Source organism: Castor canadensis, chromosome 12 (genome assembly GCF_047511655.1).
Source record: "Castor canadensis chromosome 12, mCasCan1.hap1v2, whole genome shotgun sequence".
In the NCBI taxonomy this organism is placed as follows: Eukaryota; Metazoa; Chordata; class Mammalia; order Rodentia; family Castoridae; genus Castor; species Castor canadensis.
This window is the reverse complement of record NC_133397.1, coordinates 22134109-22154658: the sequence shown is the minus strand read 5'-3', so window position 1 is coordinate 22154658 and position 20550 is coordinate 22134109. Positions and strand designations below refer to the sequence as shown.

Sequence of the window (20550 nt, the reverse complement as noted above, 5' to 3'; positions counted from 1 at the left end):
AGCCTGTAGTCAGACCCTGAGGGAAGAACCAAAACAGTATAAAGGCTATTTTCAGACTGTAGGACAGTCTTCCCTGTCACACTGCTCAGCACAGGAGAATCCAGTGTTGATTTGATCCAAGCTCCCCTGGTCCTCATGCAGTTCAGCAAGCAGCACACTGCAGCCTAAGCCTCCTGTGCCCTAGGTTGTTCATATCAAAGTAAGGACACGGGACATGAGTAGGAGGACCAGCTGTCTCAGTTTCCCCTGGATTGAGGGCTCTCCTAGAACACAGGACATTTGGTGCTATAACTAGGGAAGTCCAAAAGTCCAGGTTGAGTGGTCACCTTCGGCACAACTTTCTGAGCAATCTAATGCATTGTGCTTGGGGTAGTGGTCACAGGGTGTATCAGAACTCACTGGGCACAGTGAGACATTTTATTGTGTAGAAGTTAAACATCAGCAAAGGCAAGTTCTTGTTGCTTGGGGTTACTGAGTCTGAACCAGGTGCTAAATGCTTCAGACCTAGGTAAAAGTACAGTGGAGGGGTTACAGCCACCTTTGGGTTGGTAAGTTAAATATAACACTTAGTTGGTCTGTGTATTACCCAATGGTATGTGGGCTGGGTGGGCCTAAGAATCCATAGTTCCCTCATTCCCAGGTGATGCTGACGCTGACGGGTCCAGGAGTCACACTGTGAGAATCTGTAATTTGCTGTCTTCAGTGCATTTGAGTGCTGGAAAGTGTTCTTTCAACCTGGTATTCTGTTGGTGAGACCAATCTGTGCAAGATGCCAATACAGCTCTGTCAGCCAGCACATTAACTAATTCTCCTGCCTTTCCCTTCCCCCAAAAAAGTGGACTGTTTCACCTAAACCATCAGCATCATTACTATGAATAGAATCTTCATTTGTTCTTCCCCAATAAATCTAGTTTGTCCTTTAGCTGTGACTTTGGCACTGATTGTTAGCAGGGTCCAGTGTCCTTAGAAGCAAATGGAAGAGGATTCACCCTGAACATAATGAGCTTGTCATCAGAGATCCACAGAGCCAAACCACTAGACACTAGACTGTGTCAGCAGTGCTGCTGTGTCCCGGCTGCCTTTCTCAGCATTGTTTCCTAGCAAAAGAGATGAAGGTATTAGGTTCCTTCATGAGCATTCATAAATCTGCCGGTTTTGGCTCCCCTTGCCAGGTGATTGGCATGCACTACTTCTCTCCTGTGGACAAGATGCAGCTGCTGGAAATCATCACAACAGAGAAGACATCCAAGGACACGACTGCTTCCGCTGTAGCCATTGGTCTCAAGCAGGGGAAGGTCATCATTGTGGTTAAGGTAAGAGCCACAACAGCAATGGATTTCAAAACGTTCTAAAGAGACTCCTTGAACCTCCTGGCTCATTTATAACTCTTCTGGGGCAAATACATCAACTTCTGATGATGCTGTCCATTGGCCATCTCTAGGTTGGGCACTGGTATTGACTCTACCACTGTGTTGAAGTGGGCATGGGGAGCGTTGGGGATATGGCAGGGTTCTCCTCACCATTTCCAGACCTTGGAGGTGATTATGAGCTTGTCTGCTGTGCCAGACTAGCCAGGAAGGCTTCCTCTGCATTTTAATATAATGCATTCTGATCAAGCTATTAAATCATCTCAAACTTTGAAATGACGTCTAGAAAAGGAAGCTGGTTTCAGACACAGGTAGAACCAGCCAAAGGAGCCAGTGAGCTCATCTTCTCTCCATTGGCAGGATGGACCTGGCTTCTACACCACCCGGTGTCTTGCACCCATGATGTCTGAAGTCATACGAATCCTCCAGGTGGGTGTTGCTGTGTGGAGTATGAGGCCTCTTTGAATCTTTTACTTGGTCCTCCAAACTGAAGGCATCAAGACAAGGAAGAACTAAGCCTCCACCAAATACAATTAACTCCTTCGAGAAGGGCCCTTGTGTGCCTCCCTCCCTGCACAGGAATGGGAAGTCATGGAGCTGGAGCTGCACTGGCTGGCAAAATGTTAACTCTTCTCTCTTAGCGCCTCACTGCTCAGTGAGCCTGAGCCCCAGCAAGCTCCATAGGCTGCTCTGCATATCCCCTCTTGGGTAGGGACCTTCCAGGATAGAGCCCACTTGGTCTGACTGGTGCTGCATCTGCTCTGCCATGCAGACCCTTCCTGTGGCCATCCAGGCCATTCCCTTGTGGGAAAGAAGGGGGATCCTCCTTGCTGGGCACTTTCCCTGACGCAGCGATCCTAGCACTCTGCAGCACTGTTCCTTGGCTACTGGTGGCTCTTCTTTCAGACATGGTGCTCTCAGCCCTGTCAGCCAGGGCATCTCCTTAGTACTGAGATTCAGAGTTGTAAACAAGAAGGAAATGAATAATTTGTTCATTCTGACTTCCTCAGAGTGCTATAAAGAAGTTTCAGACCTTCCATTTGTGCTGGGCCTGGCCAGGGGGTGCCCAGAAGAGAAATGTCTGGGGGCTAGTATGGGAGCCATTCTGGGATGGGGGGTGTCTGATGGCCTTTCCCTGAAGCCCCTGCTTCACTTCCTGTTCAGGAAGGAGTTGACCCTAAGAAGCTGGATTCCCTGACCACAGGCTTTGGCTTTCCTGTGGGTGCTGCAACCCTAGCAGATGAAGTTGGTGTGGACGTAGCACAACACGTGGCAGAAGACCTAGGCAAAGCCTTTGGGGAGCGGTTTGGAGGTGGAAATGTAGAACTGCTAAAACAGATGGTGTCCAAGGGCTTTCTGGGTGAGTAGCCACAAGAAGACATGACTAAGCACCGTTATTACAAAGTTCTGAGCAGCTTCCTAGAACCAGAGTGCTTCCTAAACACAGAGCCCTAGTAACAGAGAGTTTCAAAAAGGATTTCAGCCAAGCATGGTGGTACATGACTGTAATCACAGCATTTGGGAGGCCAAGGAATGAGGAATATAAGTTTGAGGCCAGCCTGGACTATACAGCAAGATCTTGTCTCAAAACAAAAACAATAAGGTTTCATAAGACCATCCTCAGACTAGGCCTATGGTTTATAGACAAAGGCAGAGCTCTAGGCTTTTGAGCTTCTACCATTACCAAGTTCAAATTATGCCATATAGACAAGCCTGTCCATCCTGCCTAAGTCCTGAAACTGTAAAGACAAGTTCTATACCCCCAACTTTACCATGTTGCCTGCACTTCCATTCAGAGCACACAATTGAAGGCACAGAGAGATGGCTTTCTCTCACAGCAGAATAGCAGCAAAATCACTCTTAGGGCCTGGTGTTGCCTGTGTGGACATTAAAATTCACCAGAGTGACCTTTCTCATCCAGACACTCAGACTCCCAAGCACCGAAAGCACAAGAGCTTCATTCGTTCTCTGCCATCTCTTCTGATGAGGACTAACCTGCTCAAGTTGACTAGATCCACGTGCTCAGGAGTGCAGAGCAGAGACGAGAGCTTCACAGCAGCCAGTGGAGACAGGACTTCACCAGGACTGAAAGAACAAGTAGTAACTCTGCTTCTTCTTGCTTCTTTTAGGTCGCAAGTCTGGGAAGGGCTTTTACATCTATCAGGAGGGCTCAAAGAACAAGAGTTTGAATTCTGACATGGACAGTATCTTGGCAAGTCTGAAGCTGCCTGTTAAGCCTGAAGTGTAAGTCAATTTGAGTAGCCAGTGGTATGGAAATGGATGTTTTTGTGGAAGCCCAAACTCCCTGGCCTCTTTTTTTTTTTGTGGTACTGGGGCTTGAACTCAGGGCCTTCACCTTGAGCCACTCCACCACCCCTGTTTTTGTGAAGGGTGTTTTCCAGATAGGGTCTCATGAACTATTTGCCCAAGCTGGCTTTGAGCCATGATCTTTCTGATCTCTGCCCCCTGAGCAGCTAGGATTACAGGCATGAGCCACCAGCGCCCAGCTTCTTTCCATTTTCTTTCTGATCCTGAATCCCTTGCTTTGCCCTTCGTCTTGCAGGCATCAAGGTGAACGAGGGCAGGGCCTGTGAACTTCCCAGAGAGCAGCTGGAGGACACATTATCCCGGCCTCTTCTCTCTCCCAGCTCTTTATGGCCATTTGTGTGCCCCTAGCAGTTGGTAACGTCAAGAAATACTGGGCCTTTACGGCTGTCAGAGGGGCTCAAGCAGTAGAGCCCCTGCCTAGCAAGCATGAGGCCCTGAGTTCAAGCCCCAGTGCTGCAGAAAAAAGAAAAATTCTGTGCTAGGCCTTGCTGTGGGTGTTCAGCTTCACGTCACTTAGAACAAGTAACACCCCGAGTCCAAGGGAAATGCTGGGCCTCCTGGGCTACCTCTTCTCTGCAAACCGGGAGAAGGGCCGTGGGGCTCCCCAGCCCTACCTCGCCACATTCCTGCACCTCAGCCCACTTGCTTCCCTGTTCTCCCCCTTGCTAAGTTTCCCTTCCTGTTGGCAGCTCCTCTGATGAAGACATTCAGTACCGCGTGGTGACAAGATTTGTGAATGAGGCAGTCCTGTGCCTGCAAGAAGGGATCTTGGCCACACCTGCAGAGGGAGACATCGGAGCAGTCTTTGGGCTCGGCTTCCCACCTTGTCTTGGAGGTTGGTCTGCGGGCTGGGAGGTCAGCTTGCTTTGTCCTAGTGCTCTTGTTGCTGTCTTCTTCAACAAAGTCCTGTTTCTCCACTCAGGACCCTTCCGCTTTGTGGACCTGTATGGAGCTCAGAAGGTAGTGGACCGGCTCCGGAAGTATGAGGCTGTCTATGGAAAACAGTTCACCCCATGCCAGCTGCTCCTTGACCATGCGAACAGCTCCAGCAAGAAGTTCTACCAGTGAATAGGCCCTCGCACACTGCCCCATCCATGCACTAACCCGCTGCTGGCAGCGCTGCTTCTCCCTCAGTGCTGCCTATGTGTATCAGGAAGCAGAGGAAGACCAAGTCTGGCCTTGGGTTTGCTACTTGACTAAAGTGCCTTCAGCCCTGACCATTTCTCCCTTTTGGTGAAGTCTGACTGTGAATTAGTTTGTACTTCATGATGGAAGGTAGAACCCACTGTTGCTCCTTTAATAAGCCTCAAGGCCCAAAGCAGCAGCTAAGAGCCACCTGGCTCTGTTGCCTGTTCCTCCCAGGAAAACACCCAGCCAAACACAGGATTAACAATAAAAACAAAACTATCGTCTGCCGCTTAGTTCGTTCTCTTCCATCTTTGCCCTTCTGGTTTAAGTCCCTCCTTCAGGAGTAAAGCCCCGGGCCCTTGGAGGAACATGTTGGGAAAGCTGTAAGCAGCAGCTTCAGAGAGACTGTGATGCCAGAAAGTGGGACTTTCTGTGCCCTCTTAAGCGTAATGGCTCATGTGCTTTGGCTGGACTGCTTACCACGGGGAAGTGGGCCTGGTGACTGAGAGCAGTAAGAACCAAGAGACAGGGCTGAAAGACATTTCTCCCCAAACTGGCTTTCCTCACTGCTCCACTGTACCCGATGTTTTCTTGGCGGTCCTTGTGCATGTGTGCTTCTCGGGATGTTCGTGGGAACAGTGGTGTTAAGCAGAGGGGTAACATTTCTCTGATGCTCTGGAATCCAGCACATCGTGCCTGCCCCAGAGCAAGGAGATGAAGGAAGGGTTCCTGTGCCAGAATGAGGGGATGAAGGTGATGAGGGGACGAGGCGGTGAGAAGCATGCAAAGCCTGGGATCCAGCCCTAACCCCCACACTCTGCTGTGACCTCAGCCTTTCCCAACCCCCAGCCCCTGGTGTGCAGAGTTCTCCTACTTGTTCTGACAGAAGCAGTGCCCATCCAGTAAAACAGCACTGGGCTCCTAACTGGGTCTGGCAGAAAGATCCACATTGAGTCACCGAGTGTGTGTGGAATCCTAATTCAAGTCCCATCACACTTTGCATGGCAAATTCAGATAGTACCCGTGACTCATGCCTCTGCTCCACTTGCAGGTACTTTCAGGTATCTCCCTGGCCCCAGCTCTGGTTTGGGACTGGCAGGCAGAAGGCTTTGCTCTGGAGTTGGGCTTTTCAGATAGGAGAAGGCAGAGATCTGATTTCTGCACCATGGCCATGACCAGGTGTCTACATGTGGGGAACCGAAGTGCCTCAAGTCAGGCATGTACAGTGCATAAGTTAAGCCTGCACCCCAGCTGGTGGCACTGAGCTTTGACTTCTAGGGTTGGGGCTAGTGAGGGCTCTCACAAGGGAGGGCTGCTGCCATCTGCCTCCGGAGACCATCCCAAAGCCCTCTCCTTCTTGGAGACATACATACTGTGCCCCTGGTCCTCATAGCCCTCCAAATGAATGCTGGTGACATCCAGAATTCCACTCGCATGATTCTTCAGTGGCCTAGTGTTTATTTCCCTAGTCCTTGGAGATTCATTAAATGACCAGTGAGAAAAACAAATGTCGCAGCATCAGTTTTTGTGCTCGACTCTTGATTCCCTCCCTGATTGGGGCCCAGGCACAAGCAAGGCTTAGCAACTCATAAGAAAACCACGGGAAATAAATATCTAGGCAGACCAGGTAAGGCAAAAGAGAAGGCTGCCACCTCTGGGCCCTACACCGGTGGGCATGAGAGGTGGTGTGGCTCTAGTTTGGGGCCTTGGGGAAGATTGGTGGGGTGGGGCTTATACACAATGACCAGAGCTCCGGGTGCCACCCAGGATGCCGTGTTCAGGACTGAAGGACACACAGATCTGCTCTGAAACAAGGAACTTTGCAGGACTGCGCTCAGGATCCAAAGGTGGTTTTCCCTCCCGTCTCCCACCTGCGTCCTCCTGTGCCAGTGCCAGAATCCAAGGCCATCAAATGTCCATCACAGCCAAATGCTGAGGCCAGGAGACTGGCTCGGCGAGGGCGACTGACCACTGTTTGCTTCTAGAATAAGGAGCAGGTGACCTAAATCTACCTGCTCTCCCTATCTTCGGAGACTGCACCCCACTGGACAGGTCAGATGGCTAGATGTGACAAAGTCTGAGCAGAAGCTAGGCCCTGGTGACGCTGGGGAGCCCCCGCCTTCCTAACTCTCTAGGCCAACAGAAAAGCTGTGCTTCCTAAGTCACCACCCACCAACCAGAGCCCAGAGGTGGATCCTCTAAGGTGCTGTGTGACAAGGGTCTACAATCGATTCAGCTGTGCTAGGGTCCAGGCACCTAATCACGGGGGAGCAGAAGGAAGGAAGGGTATCCCTCTGACACGAACAGTACCCCTGACCCTGGGCAGCTGCAGGCCCAAAGCCCACAGAGCACAAAAGAGAGGGCACTTGGGGAATTTGTGCGTAAGTCACAGGCCATCTTCCCTGTCACTAACCTGAGCCTACAGGGTTGAGAAATGTGGGTGTCTGTGAAGGGCTTCAGTGAGACAGGAAGGTGTTCTGCCACCCCAAAGGACACCTTTAGACATACACACCACCACCCCTCTGTGGGAATCGCAGCAAACCCCTGACCAGGCCAGGTGCACAGCCGTGCCTCCAGCCCCTCCTCAGGTGTTCTGCTTGAAGGCAAGACGTCCCCCTGCAGGGTCCAAGCCCGGAGGACCACATTTCCCAGCTTGTCTCCTCTGGATCTGAGTGGCTGCTGAGCCTCAGTCTCAGCAGGTCCTCCCACAAGCAGGACCTGCCACTCTCAGAGTGCTGCCCCCAGCAGACCCACCCATGGTCCCCGGGGCCTCTGAGGCGGCGCCGCGGCTGTGCCAGTTGGGCAGCTGCAGGCTGGGAGGTTCAGATCTTGGGCCGCCAGCCCTTGATGAACTGCATGATCTTCTTGACCTGCAGCTTGGTGAGGTGGAAGTCGTCGGCCAGGATGTCCTCACTGAGCTGCACAAAGATGCTGCCATCTATGCGCTCCCGGGCAAAGAAGCTCACCACATCCTCTGAGAGCCCGATGAAGCGCAGACTGCGAGAGACCTCCTCCAGGGAGAGTGCAGACAGGTCCGCGGGGGGCTGCCAGGAGCAGGTGTCCCGGGGACTAGCAGGAGGCCCTTGGGTGAGAAAGACTCGGCCTCCTCCTGCCTCAGGCCCCTGCAGGGCAGCTGGTGACAGAGGAGTGGGGACCTGCCTCAGCACCAAACCTTCGGGCTCAAAGGCCTTGGGGGGACCAAGTGGTGAAAGGTGGGGTCCAGGCCCAGGCGCCCCCATGGCTCTGGGCTCCTGACAGCGCAGCAGCTCTGGTTCAGGAGAACTGGCCTGCCCCAGCTCAGAGGGGTCCAAGGGTTCCAGTGCTGGCTCCTGCCACTCAGAGGACAATGGAGAGGAGGGTGGAGCAGCTGAGCAGGCCTGGGCCTGCAAGGCCGGGCCTGGGGAATGTGTGGGGCTAGAGGTAGCCAGGGCACCTGAGGAGGGTGGGGGCCCAGAAGAGGAGGCCACAGGACAGCCAGAAGGGTAGGCAGGCCCAGAGAAGGGGTTCAGAGCCCCAAAGGGAGCAAAGCGTTTCTGGGGGTGGGAGGGCTTGAACAGGGGCGGGCAGCCATGGTAGGTCTTGACTGGGGTGTCAGCCCCCAAGAGGGAAGTGGCCCGACCGCTCAGGGGCTCTGCAAGGGCCCGAGAGGCCTGGCTGGGCTGTGTGGTTGTGGAGGGCAGGGGTCCCGGCGGCGGGCGACTAGAGGACTCAACTGCCTTACAGTCTCCCCAGGTGCAGGGATAGCAGTAGAGGGAGTAGGCGTCTGGTGACGGGGACCCACTGCCACTGCGGGAACCTGCCCTGTGAACACAGACAGACAGACAGGTAAGGCAGAGCCTGGGAAGGGACAGAGCAGCACCGCATGGCTCAGTCAGGACCGGGAGGCCACCACTCTTGTCTCGACAATACTAGCCAGTATGCCAGCTCCGAGGCCCGAGATGCTCTATGGCAGCCCTGTTCTTTCTTTCTGCCTCCCTGATCCAGGTCAGAAAACACAAGGAGGAAACAAGCTACCCTAAATTCAGTAAGAGCTGCCTGTTCTACAGCCAGTCCCAGTGCAGACGGAGCCAGTGCCAGGCTCCCACTCCATCCTCATCCCTTAGGAAGTCAGGAGAGGTAAGGAAGGACCGCACAGGGTCTGCACCCTGGGGACCTTCCAGACTGGAACCCTCATCTTCAACACCCACCCCCTGGTGCAATTGCACAACCAGGACCAGGGAGAGACTCACCCATCCTGAAGCCCAGAGGAGTAGTAGGAGAGGCTGGAGCTGGGAGAGTGGACAGGCTGCAGCTTGGGGAAGCGGGGTGGCACAGGGGGGCTGCCTGAGAGCATGCCACCACCACTACCACCCCGGGGAGGCACTGGAGGGGCGTTGAGCAGGCGGCACTCCTCCTTCACCTGCAGGCAGAGGGCCATGACTCCACTGTCCAGGGCAGCTCTTGTCCAGCTGCTTCCCGTCCTAAGCAGCTAGGCAAGAGGTCCCTGTGACAGCCACTTTGCCCCACTTTGCTAGGAGGTTGCCTGGCCTGACACCCTAACTGTCCACCCAACCACTCCCCACCCCTTCTCCAGCTTGTTTCACCCACTGCACTCTGCCTACAACACAGTCTCCTATTCCCCTGGAAATCCATTATGAATTAAGTGGATCAAAAACAATCAGACAAGCAGGAATCTTCCTTCCCCCAAGGAAAAGGAAAGAAGAGGAAAACGGTGTGACAGAGGGGACAAAGAAGGAACAGGATTTGTTACCTGGATCCCTTCCTTATAGGTCAAGGACCCCAAAATGGGCTCCCTGGGGTGTTAATAGTGTTGTGGGGAGGGGAAGTGTCCCGTGGATGAATATAACGGTTAAAGATAAACAGCTTCTTGGTGGGTAGAGAGGATGGGGGGAGATGGTGGAGGTGCGAACCTAATCAATGGACGATGTAAGCACATTCAGAAATGCCACAATGAATTCCGGTAAACTAATGTGTGCCAATAAAAATGCTTTTTTTTTCTTTTCGTTGTGTGTGTGTGTGTGTGTGTGTGTGTGTGTGGTACTGGGGCTTTAACTCAGGGCCTACACCTTGAGCCACTCCATCCCTTTTATGTGATGGGCTTTTTTCTAGATAGGGTCTCCCAAACTGGTTTCAAACTGTGATCCTCCTAATCCGATCTCCTGAGTAGCTAGAATTACAAGCGTGAGCCACCGGTGCCCGACAACAAAAATGCTTTGAGAAAAAAAAAATTTAAATATGGGCAGGTGTCCTTAGTGCAGGATTTCTCAGCGCCTTTAAGAACCAGGGCTCTAACTCCAAAATAGGAGAGGGAGCGCTGGAATCACACTCACCATCTTCTAAACTTACCACGGAACCTTCTTTTCACTGGACAACTTACAGGACTTCTGTGGAACTGTGGGTAACGCTGGATCTGCGCTCACCCCAAATTCTGTGCCCTCAGAACTGCCTATGCCGCCACCCCCACGGGTACCCCTATAAGTGCTCTTGTGTGTTTGCCCTTTTCCCTCTCCGCTTCCTCTGCCAACGGCTGCCAGACGTACCAGGCGCCGGGGCTTTACGAACCCCCTAACAGCGGGCCATTTTCCCCTGAGGATGGAGCCCCAGCGCGCCCACTCACCGCCTCGGATTTGGGAGGGACGGGAGGTGGTGGCGCCTCGGGCTCGCGCCGCGGTGGCCCGGCTGCCGCAAAGGAGATGAGGTCGGGCCCTGGCGACCGCCGGGCGCGGGCCTCGGCGACGCTCTCGGGCGCCTGGTGCGCCCACAGCTCCTCGTAGGGGATCTCGGCGGGCGGCGCGGCGGGCTCGGGCGCGCCGGCCCAGTCGGGGCTCACGTACTCCTGATCGCCGTCGCTGGCGGGCGCGAGCGCGGGCGCGGGCGCGGGCAGGGCCAGGCCAAGCGGACCAGGCGCGGGGGCGCGCGGCGCCGGCAGGCAGAGGCGCGCGCGGCGCGGGCTGGCACAGTCGTCGGCGAGCTCGGCGGGCGCCTCGCGCACGGCCGTGGAGTACTCGTCCGGGTCGAAGCGCTCGCGGCAGTAGGAGGCGCTGTCGCGCACCAGGCGCTCGACGCGCGGGTCCCCGGCCAGCAGGCCCTGCGGCAGCGCGAAGCGCGGCGTGTCGGTGAGCAGCAGGAAGTGCAGCGGCGCGGGACCCTCGCGACGCAGCGCCAGCCCAAGCACCACGGTCTTGGAGATGATGCTGACCAGCTTGTAGCAGTGGCCCTCCCGCACCGGGTGCAGGTCGTAGGGGTTGCGCGGCGGCCGGCTGGGCACCAGCACGTTCACCGGCAGCCGCACGCGCTCGATGATGGCGCGCACCGTGTGCTCGCCCTCCTGCATCTGCAGCTCCAGCGGGCTCCGCGTGCTGAAGCGGCCCTGGCACTGGAAGGGCAGGCTCAGGCTCTCGTTGGTGCGGTGGTTCATGCAGATGAGGCACGGCATCTTGCCTTTGATGGGCCGGGCGCCCCCGCCGCCGCCACCCGCGGTCCCCGCCGCCCCGGGGCCGCCCACCCCGGCCAGCGCCCCCGCGCGGCCCAGCTTGCGCAGCAGCGTGGTGAAGCGCGAGCGCTCCTTGGTGGTCTTGGCGCACAAAATCTCCGCCTGGCCCATGAGCGTGAGCTCATCGCCCGCGTGCAGCGTGAAGTTGTACACCTCGCTGTCCTCGCTGAACTCGCCCGACACCACCTGGAGATCCCAGAGACAGGGGACGCCTCAGCCAGGAAGTCCCAAGGAACGCCACACACCGGTCCCGCCGGGCTGTCCAGGGCAGATGGGCAGCCCTCTTCAGCCCTCCCAGGCCTGACACCAGGTCAAGAGTGCTGAACTGCGAGCCAGGACACTCAACCTGGAAAGGCCCTGTGACAGTTGTGCAGCCCTCAGTGGGTTGCCTCTGGGCCTTGGTTATGTGATAGGTGATTCGTAGGGAGGTGCTGTGAAAGCATTCAACAATGATAAATTTTATTACATCGACGACTACTTGAGTGATGAAAATGCCCCACCCATCCGCATCTACTGTGAAAAGAAATGAACTGATGCTAAATAAATAAATAAAAGGGCTTGTAAACAGTAAGGCACTATGTTACACCTTGAGCTCACTCCCCCATCCCCCCAACACACACCAATGCATGCTGGGGCAGTGAGAGTGCCAGGATAGGCCACTCAGAATGGTCTCCAATCAGGGCCTTACCCAGAAAGTCCTTCAGCCCAGTAGGTCCTACACCCCTGCTCTTCTGACCTTGGCTGATTGTACCAAAGGCCCTCAAGGGATTCCTTCTAGAGACTTCTCATTCTGGACCCTGAGGGTTACTGAGAGAAGGGGCTGTTTAAGGACACGGTGTCTGGTGCTGGAAGGACTGACCTTGACACTGAAGGTGATGGCTTCCATCACAAAGATCCGGTCAGGGAAGACACTGGCCACCTCCTCCACACTGCTGAAGTACCTCACTGGCTCCCGCACGTCCCGGGCCTGTTCCAGGAGCTTGAACTTCCCTGCACAGGGGGACATGGGATGCTGGGAGGGCCTGCATGCTGTGGGCCTAGCTTGCAGCTCAAGGGCCCCCATGGCTTGACTTCTTGCTACCCTCATCTCAGCCAACCCCTCTGGAACTCAGGTGGGCAGAAGGGCAGGTGTGCACTCACATGGGTGCAAGGACTGGCTATCTGGCTCAGGCCTCATGGAAGGGAGCAACGCAGCCAGCCATCACCCTACAGACAGCTTATGCAGTGAGGCTGCGCTGCCTGTCCAGAGACACCCTACGACAGCTTGGCCCCAAGTGCTTGGACACACAGCTGGCCGCTGCTCAAGCATGGGTGTAGTGTCAGGGATGCTGGCTCCTAGCTTGGTTGCAGCTCAGCCCTTCATGAGCTGGGACCCCAGACAAGTCTCTTTCCTCCCTGGGAAAGAGGAGGCCAGGACAGGTAAGCTTGGGCCCTGCCTGGCTCTGGCCTTCTGTGCAACTGATCCACATCGATGCCCTAGGCAGAGAAGGGCCCAGCCCCAAGCCTCCAAGGACCAGGTAGAGCCTCTCTGCCTCCAGTTCTGTTCCCAGACCTTACCATGGGCCAACATCCAATTCCACTTTGCCTCTGACCTGATCCCACAAAGCCACCTGTGTCAGAAGAGGCTTCCTAACCTGGGACCAGCCATGGTTTGGCTGATTCAGCAAACACAGACTTTACAGAAGTGAGGGTGAGCCATGAAGCGGACACTGAATGTAAACCGCCTCACCTCACTGGCCATGTGTGAGCACAAAGCCAGGCTGAGAATCACCGTGGCATAGAAGCGATGGTCTCTTCCCAGGCTTCAGACAGTAGCAAGAGCCTGGGATCAGCGAGAACAGTTGGAGAAAAGGCAAGTGACACTTCAGCTTCTGTGGCCTTCCTAGTGCTTACCCCCTCACAGCTCACTCTTATTTATTCCACAGACATTTACATAGCAGTATGCTATACAAAGCCCTTCAGAGGGGACAACTGTGTAAACAGTCTGCCCTTCAGGCAGACTTACAGTGGGTACGACTGAGTACCCAATGATGGCAGGATGTGACAGGTGCTAAGGCAGACTCATGACAAGAAGTAGAGGACCTCTAGGTCAGGAGAAGCCTGCCTGGCAGAGTGTGCGGACATCACTGGGCACCTTAAGGATACAGAAGCAGATGGCCTTCCCAAGATCATGACTGCCTGCAGGAAGAGGAGCAGACAACAACTGGGTTTGGAAAAGCTCTCAATACCCAATACCATACTAAAACATAGGGCTTTTTTCTACAGGAAACAAGACCCTTGCCAGGAGTGGTGGCACTTGCCTATAATCCCAGCTACTGGGTAAGTGGAGGTAGGAGGATCTTGGTTTGAGGCAGGTCCAGGCAAAAGTTCCAGACCCTATCTGAAAAATAAACTAAAAGCAAAAGGGATGGGGGCATGGCTGCAATGGTAGGTCACCTGCTCAGTAAGTTTCGGGTCCTGAGTTCAAATCCCAGTACCCCCAAAAGAGAAAAGAAAAGAAACAAGACCCTGTGGAGGGTTTTGAGCAAGGAAACACCTTGATCCAGGTTGAGTTCTATTAAGACACAGGGAGACCAGTTGGTAAACAGTGCAGTAGCAAATGCTGGAGAAGAGCCAGGGAACAGCAAAAACTCAGCAGAGCCAGGGACATTTGGAAGAGAGACTCCTCAGACTCAATGACTGAAGGAGGGGAGGTAGAGAAGGAAAGACTGAGGATGGCACACCGGTCAGAGTGGAGATGGCAGAGGTGTTCACCCACACCGGGAACTAGGGAGAATATTCTGTGCAGTAGGGCAGATTCTGGGAGGTCAAGGGTAGAGCCTCTAGGTGCTGCTCCCAGGACATTCCACTAGTGTGGACCCAGATCTTAGGGACACCTGCTCAGCAGCTTTGGGGCAGGTATAACGGCTTAGGGAGGAAGAAAAGCCAAGGGTCTCAGCCTTTTGGGGACCCACATCCGAGGAAAAATCCCCACACTGTGCTCCCAGCATGAACACATGCAATTCTGTATGTGGAGGACGGGGCCCTAGAGCCTCCAAAGCCTGAGGATATGGCTTAGACACCCCTGGTACAGGCAGGTAGAGGGCCAAGGGCACAACTGGAACACATCTAGGAACAGGGAGAGAAATGAGAGCCAAGAAAGGGAAGGGACATGTCTGGGAGCAGAGAGGGAGGGGAGTCCTGGTCCTGCCCTAACCTTCCTGGGACATTAGGAGGAAGAAGCTTCAGCCCAGAGGGCAGCTGGAATCAAATGGGGAGGGAAGAGAGTCAGGAAGCAGGAGTCCCAGATCTGCCATCATCTGACTGTGAGCATCCCCCCTCCCCCTCCCACCAACCACAAGCAGCCAGCACGGGGTGGAAATGCCTGCTGCCCCCTGTGGGGAGATTTGGAGCCAAGTCAGGGCCTAAGGGGGGGAGGGAGGCTGTGGCTGAGAAGATCGATGTAACCATGGCACCCAGCACCGCCCCCCTCAGCGCCCAGCGCTGGTCATTACGGCTGGGAGGAAGGAAGGGAGACCTCCCGGGAGTGATGTTTCTCTCTCTCCTGCCTCCCCCAGTGTGAGACGCAGGGGCCCCCATGGTTCTAGGGACTGGCTCCCGACCTTCCCCACCCTTGCCGTCCCAGAACACACATGCGCTGCGCCCATCTCCTTTTCAGCCTGAACGTGGGGGAGGGGGAGGGCTGCAGCAGGTCGTTCTCAACACCTGACCACAGCAGACCTCGGCAAAGAGCGGCGAGCGCGCTCAGGGGCCGGGTGCTTTCCTTGCGTGCACAAGGCCCCGAGTTCGGTACCCAGCGCCGGGGGCGAGGGGTGAAAAAAAAAGATTGTAAAAATGGGGGATAGGCGCATAGGCTTTAGAGACGGATAGACCTGGATGAATCCCAGCTCTGCCACCAACCAGCCTTGTGCCCCTGGGCTGATTATTCAATCGCTGAGCTTTGGTTTCCCATCTGTAAAATGGAAGCATCCTATGTGGCTGGCTCAGGGCGCACCTGCCAAGCGCTGGGGAAGTGGCACTGCGCTAGGGGAAGACGCTGGGCCCCGAGCAGTACCCGCGGGGACTGTCTTAAAGGAGACAGGTACCCCGGAGCGCTAGCTAGGCCGCCGTCTGCAGACTCTTGTCACCGGCCAGCGCCCCAGCCCCACCCAGCGCGGGCCCGCCCTCCCCTGACCTCCCCTCCCCCGCCTGGCCGCGCTGGCTCTCTCGGTGGTCTGCAGTCGGCAGCCGCACCCCCAGCGCCATTATTAATTCATCGGGAGCGCTCGGCCTGGAGCCTGCGCTCAGATCCTCCTCTCTAACCCGAGCCCTGGTCCTCCCCGCCCCCACGCAGGCCGCCGAGTTGCCCAGCGGAAGACATCCACCCCCAACCGGCCAGCTGTCGCCCCATTGCTCCCACCGTACACACTCACACAGGGGCCACCAAAAAAAAAAGGGGGGTGGGGAAGGGCTGGGAGACTCTGGACACATAGCTCCCTGGGGGACTCTGTGTCTTGGTTTCCCAGAGTTTTAATGACACGGTTGAAATGGTCCCCTGCAGTCCCCAAAGTCACATTTCTATCATCGCAAGCTTTCCCCAACCCATGGTCCTCTCCCCGTGCCAATGCCAGACTCTCAGTGGGAAATCCTGGCCTTTGTAAAGCAGGATAGACCCCCAGGTCAGGAAGCCGCCTGGGGCAGTTTGCTCTGCTTCCATGGCCTGTGGGAGAGATGGAGGTACCAACTCCACAGAGTGTTGTAAACAGCCCAAGCCTGTGAAAGGCCTCAGCCTTGTCCCACTGACTCAAGGGAACCCCAGGCCAGGGTGGGCAGTGGCACCTGCAAAGAAGAGACTTGAGCCTCCCCAGCTCCAAGGGTTCCCATCCAAGGGATGGAGTGTCTCACAGCAGTGAAAACCACAGGACTGGGCTAGCTCTGGAAGCCCTCACTCTGGAAGTTTTCACAGTTGAGGAGATGGTGAGGCCCATCCCAATGTCTGGAATGCACTAGCTGTATCTCCTGGGCTTGCATGGAGGCATCTCTAGGATTGGGCCACCAGACTCCCCCTGGTGGGGGACAGCCCTGGTATGCCTAGCATACCACAGGAATACCCAAGACACCTGGGTTCCCGCCCTCATGCTTCCCTGTGCAACCAGAGGGCAGGTACTGCCCTTCTTAGGCCCTGGGTTTTATCAGGTGCAAAATGAAATGATCCACAGAGCCTTTCTTCAAACAAAATTTCCTTTGTCAACACCATTTGAAAACCATAAAAGTAGGTCATTTAGAATAGTCTTTAAAAGCCGAAAACTTTAACATCCACTTATAAGGTCAATGAATGAAAATGAGTTTAACACAAAAATGGGAAAACAGGATTAGAACTGAGTGGGTAGCCACAAATCAACCTGAGCATTCCTTGGTTTCTGAAGGGTTTTTTGGTGGTGGTGGTGGTAGTGATGGTTTTTTGATTTTTTGTTTTTAGGGTTTTGTTTTGTTTCTTTTTTGAGACAGGATCTTGCTATGTAGCCAGGCTGGCCTTGAACTCACAATCCTCCCGCCTCTCTAGTGCTGGGATTACAGGCATGAATCACCATGCCCGATGATTTTTTAAATGCACACTACTGAGAAGATTCCGGTAGATGTTCCCTTTGCACAAAATAACTTAATGAGCCAGCTCAAGGTACAGAAGCCTAAGGCTCCACAGAACGGTATGGACCACTGGGCCCTAACTCTAACCGTAACCACCACCCTGCCAACCATGTCTTCCCTCACTCATCCCTGCAGCTCCAAGCAAAGGTGATCACCAACAGCTTCCCCTACACACCCCATCTCTACCTGTGGCCCCAGCACCCCCTGCCTCCGCCCCCTCAGGCTCTGTGCCATCTGGTCCGGGCTGGACACACCTGGGTACTGTAAGGGGATGTCGATCTTGGGCCCGATGACATAGTGGCCCTCCTCCAGGGTGTGGGCTGTCACAGTTGTCCACTGGCGGCAGGAGTGGATGAGCAGGATGTCTCGTTCACTGACGCCCTCAGCGTACTCTCCTGGAGGGGAAAGGGGGCCAGGGGAGCGAAAGGAAGGGGAAGGTCAGGAGGGACACAAAGAACAGACTGAGGGACCTCCTCACCAAGACCCCGCCTGGGGACAGCTTCCCATGATCCCTGTCCAGGCCAGTGATACCCAAGGGACAAACAGGCTGCCAGCTGTGGCCTTTGGGCTATGAGTCAGACTGGTGCCTGTTAGGGCTGGGACTCCCAATGGGGCTCAGCAAGCAGCATAGCTTGACCCTCATTCATCTTTCTGCTGGAGCACTTGCTGTCTTGGCCTAAGCTAGGGCTAGGGACTCCCAGCGGATGAGCCCAGCCAGCCTCTCTCTGCACTCCAGGCGCCCTCAGGCCCCTGGAGATGTAGGGAGAGCAAGTTTGAGGCACTGAGCAGAGGACATCTGGGGACACACAAGGGGAGGGGGCAGCAGGCCAGGTCACGTGAGGGAGACTTTACTCTTGACAGGGGCTAGGCCTCAGGACCAGGTGAAGTCATACCAGCAGAAACCTCAGCCCCAAGTTAGTATTCAGGCCAGGCAAGGAGGGCCTTGTTGGAGCAAAGACGAATGAACAGGCAGCGCTTCTTGTGAGTCCCATCTGTGACTCCTCCCACAGAGCCATGGGTGGTGCTGGTCAGGAGAATGGCTTATAGGAGCTTTTCCTCTCCACCCACTGCCATAGTCAGTCTCTTGCATTCAGGGGACCTCAAAGGACTGGGGAAGAGCCCCCAGATACCTCTAACCCCATTTTGGAGAAAGTTGCCCCTGGGCTTTCCCTCCCCTCCCTTCATCCTCAGGTCATGGTGACAGTAGCTGGGGATGGAAGTGCTGGGTTTGAAGACAGGCAGGGGAGCTCAGTCTGGAGAAAGCTGGGCTGGGGTAGAGGTGCTGGAGGCTCCAACCCCAGCAACGGTTTCCAGGGGAGCGAGGGGGGGGGGCGCAACCCAGCCTCCAGCAGGCTGATGGGCGTCTCCTGGCTGCAGCTGGTGGTGGGGTGGGGGTTGGGAGCCCCTCAACACACAACTTACTAAATTTTTCTGACAGCCGACCAAATGGGAAATGGTTTACTTTGAGGTTTGGAGCTCCATGAAGAGTGTGTGTGTGTGTGTGTGTGTGTGTGTGTGTGTGTGTGTGTGTGTGTGTGTGTGTGTTTAGGGAGGGTGTTATCTGAGCCTTCTTCCTGTCCTCACTTCCTGGGGCAAAGGAAGCTCTCCCCAACTCTGCACTCTATAACTTGCCTAAGCCCCACCCATTCTTCCATAGGGACACAGGACAAAGCCACACAGATGCACTCCAACAGCTATGGGTCACCACCAATGGTCCAAAAACAGCCAGCGGAGACAGGTGCCTGTCACCCAAACAGCACAGTCTCACCAAGGGGTCCCTCCCAAACGCATAGGCACAGAGGGACCTTCAAGGACACACGGCCTTCATCACACATTTGCACTCCAATGATGTTGAGCCACAGGCACACACTGTCAAACAGACAGCTGGGCCCTCTCACCATTGTTCATTCGTTCATTCTTCATTCATTCATTCAGTCCATAATCTTTGTTAGGCAAGGGTGCCCCGTGGAAAGACAAAAAAAGTGACCATTTCAATGATGTGCACAACAGGAGACAAGCTAGAGGTGGCAAAGGTGTCAAGGGAACCCAAAGAGAGCCCTGAAAAGACCCCGCAGGAGAGGGGGTGTCAAAGAGGATGTGTGAAAAGCAGCCAGGAGACCCTAGGGCGGTACATCTTGTTCTCAAGCAGACGCACAGCCTTGCTGCTGACTCGCACAGTCTTGGGGCCACACGCCTACTGTCCGATGACGATCCAGGGGACAAGAGTTGAGCCGCCAGGTACCCCAGCCCTTCGGCCCGGGCACAGATGCTCCCACGGAGCGTGCTCGGGCCCGGCTGACGCCCGCGGTGCCCAGTCCTTGCCACGGCGGGTCGGAGGAGGGGCCGGCGGCCCGCGCAGAGAGGAGCCCCATTAGCATTCAGGGAAGCAAGTGTGCCAACGCGGGCCAAACCCCTATTCTTCTCACACACAAAACCCCCGGCTTGGCTGCCAGCCCCGGCTCCCGCCCCTCCCCCAGCCAAGCAGCCCCCCTTCCCCCAAGCGGTCCCCTCGCTCCACGCCGCCTCCAGGCGTCCCCTTTCCGGCCCCCGTGCACGGTCCCATCAGAACAGCCGAGCCCCCTGGGCCCCGCACAGAAGTAGGACGAGAGGTGGGGGACAGCCGGGAGTCCTGGAGGGGACGGCTGGCGACAGGGCCCGCTCACTCGGGCCTCTCCGGAAAGAAGCCAGCCCGGCCCTGAGCAGCGGAGACTGCTCCCCGGGACGCCCAAGGAGGGTGCTGGAAGAGTCCCCAAAAGAGACTAGGGGGCGGCGGTGGGGGGAAGACCTACCGAGCCCTAAGGGACGCGGGAGGATCTAGGTGAGAGGCTGGAGACAAAGGGACCGAGGGGGGCGCGGCCGGGCGGGGGCTGCGGGGCAGCGGGAAAGGGGCGCACCGACGGGGCGGGCGCCGTGGCTCGGCAGCGCTGCGGCCTCCAGAGGGGCCGGAAAACTCTGTCCCGGGCCCTGTCCGGGGTTTCTGTCCCTGTCCCCGTCCGCGGGGCCCAGGAGGCGGCCCCTGGGCTCGTGGGCCCCGGGTGTCCCGGGGGAGGCGCGCCGGGAGCCGCGCGGAGCCCGCAGCGCTGGGCAGCGGGGATCGAAGCCTCCCGCGGTCCCGCAGCACCTGCCTGGGGAGGTCCTGGTTTCCCCGCAGACCCCAGTCCCCCTCCCCCAGACACCCCCGTACCTGGCCCCAGGCAGGCGAGCGTGGGCAAGCGGCAGCGGCTGACGATGAGGTCGAGCGGGAAGGCGCCCATGCTCCAGCGCAAGCCGGCCAGCCCGGCCGCCAACTTCTCCATGGCATGGGCGCCCCCGGGGCCTCCGTCCCGGGGCCCCGACGGCCAGTCCCGCGCGGCCGGGGCTCCGCGGCCGCCGCCACCTCCGCCCGGCAGCCCGACCCCGCCGCGGGTCACGTGGCCGGCCTCCCGCCCCTCGCCCCGCCCGCCTCCTAGGCCCGCCCCCCGCCCGCGGCGCCCCGGGAGCGCCCAGGTGACAGCCCGCCACGGAGGACGGGGACCGGAAAGAAAACGGAGCCCCGGAGCGACATCCGCGGGCTCGGCGGGGCTCAGCCTCCTCTGCCCCGCCAAGTGAGTCTGGGGGCGCCCCGCGTGC

At 56.5% G+C, this 20550-nt stretch overlaps 2 protein-coding genes across 3 annotated transcripts in view; one reads left to right on the top strand and one right to left on the bottom strand.

The window, feature by feature from the left end:
- The window catches only part of Hadha (hydroxyacyl-CoA dehydrogenase trifunctional multienzyme complex subunit alpha), a 44352-nt gene extending 39236 nt beyond the window's left edge, over positions 1-5116 (top strand). Inside the window, exons 15-20 of the mRNA XM_020162878.2 lie at positions 1173-1313; positions 1728-1796; positions 2532-2727; positions 3497-3611; positions 4385-4530; positions 4618-5116. Of these exons, the coding sequence (XP_020018467.1) occupies positions 1173-1313; positions 1728-1796; positions 2532-2727; positions 3497-3611; positions 4385-4530; positions 4618-4763 (813 nt within the window). The 3' untranslated portion in view covers positions 4764-5116. The remainder of the gene's footprint in view (positions 1-1172; positions 1314-1727; positions 1797-2531; positions 2728-3496; positions 3612-4384; positions 4531-4617) is intronic.
- On the bottom strand, positions 1134-20311 carry Garem2 (GRB2 associated regulator of MAPK1 subtype 2). Of its 2 annotated transcripts, XR_012439627.1 has the most exons (7): positions 20126-20311; positions 17196-17336; positions 12176-12306; positions 10441-11502; positions 9053-9222; positions 3363-8624; positions 1134-3244 (listed from the first exon to the last, which is right to left on the bottom strand). XR_012439627.1 is itself a non-coding variant. In XM_074049328.1 (6 exons), exons 1-6 carry the CDS (start codon positions 20235-20237, stop codon positions 7646-7648), a joined length of 2595 nt encoding a protein of 864 aa, XP_073905429.1. In that variant the 5' UTR covers positions 20238-20311; the 3' UTR covers positions 1134-7645. The 2 variants fall into 2 exon arrangements, 1 of the variants encoding a protein (XP_073905429.1); XM_074049328.1 differs by having other exon boundaries at positions 1134-8624.
- Between the last annotated feature and the right edge of the window lie 239 nt (positions 20312-20550).

Bases quoted from the DNA above. Each gene is read 5' to 3' on its own strand.
- Garem2 (XM_074049328.1), bottom strand. From the start codon at position 20,237: ATGGAGAAGTTGGCGGCCGGGCTGGCCGGCTTGCGCTGGAGCATGGGC. The intron at 11,503-12,175 runs GTCAGTCCTTCC...TGGGATCTCCAG, and splicing joins CCATCACCTTCAGTGTCAAG to GTGGTGTCGGGCGAGTTCAG. The intron at 8,625-9,052 runs GTGAGTCTCTCC...CTGTGTTCACAG, and splicing joins TCCTCTGGGCTTCAGGATGG to GGCAGGTTCCCGCAGTGGCA.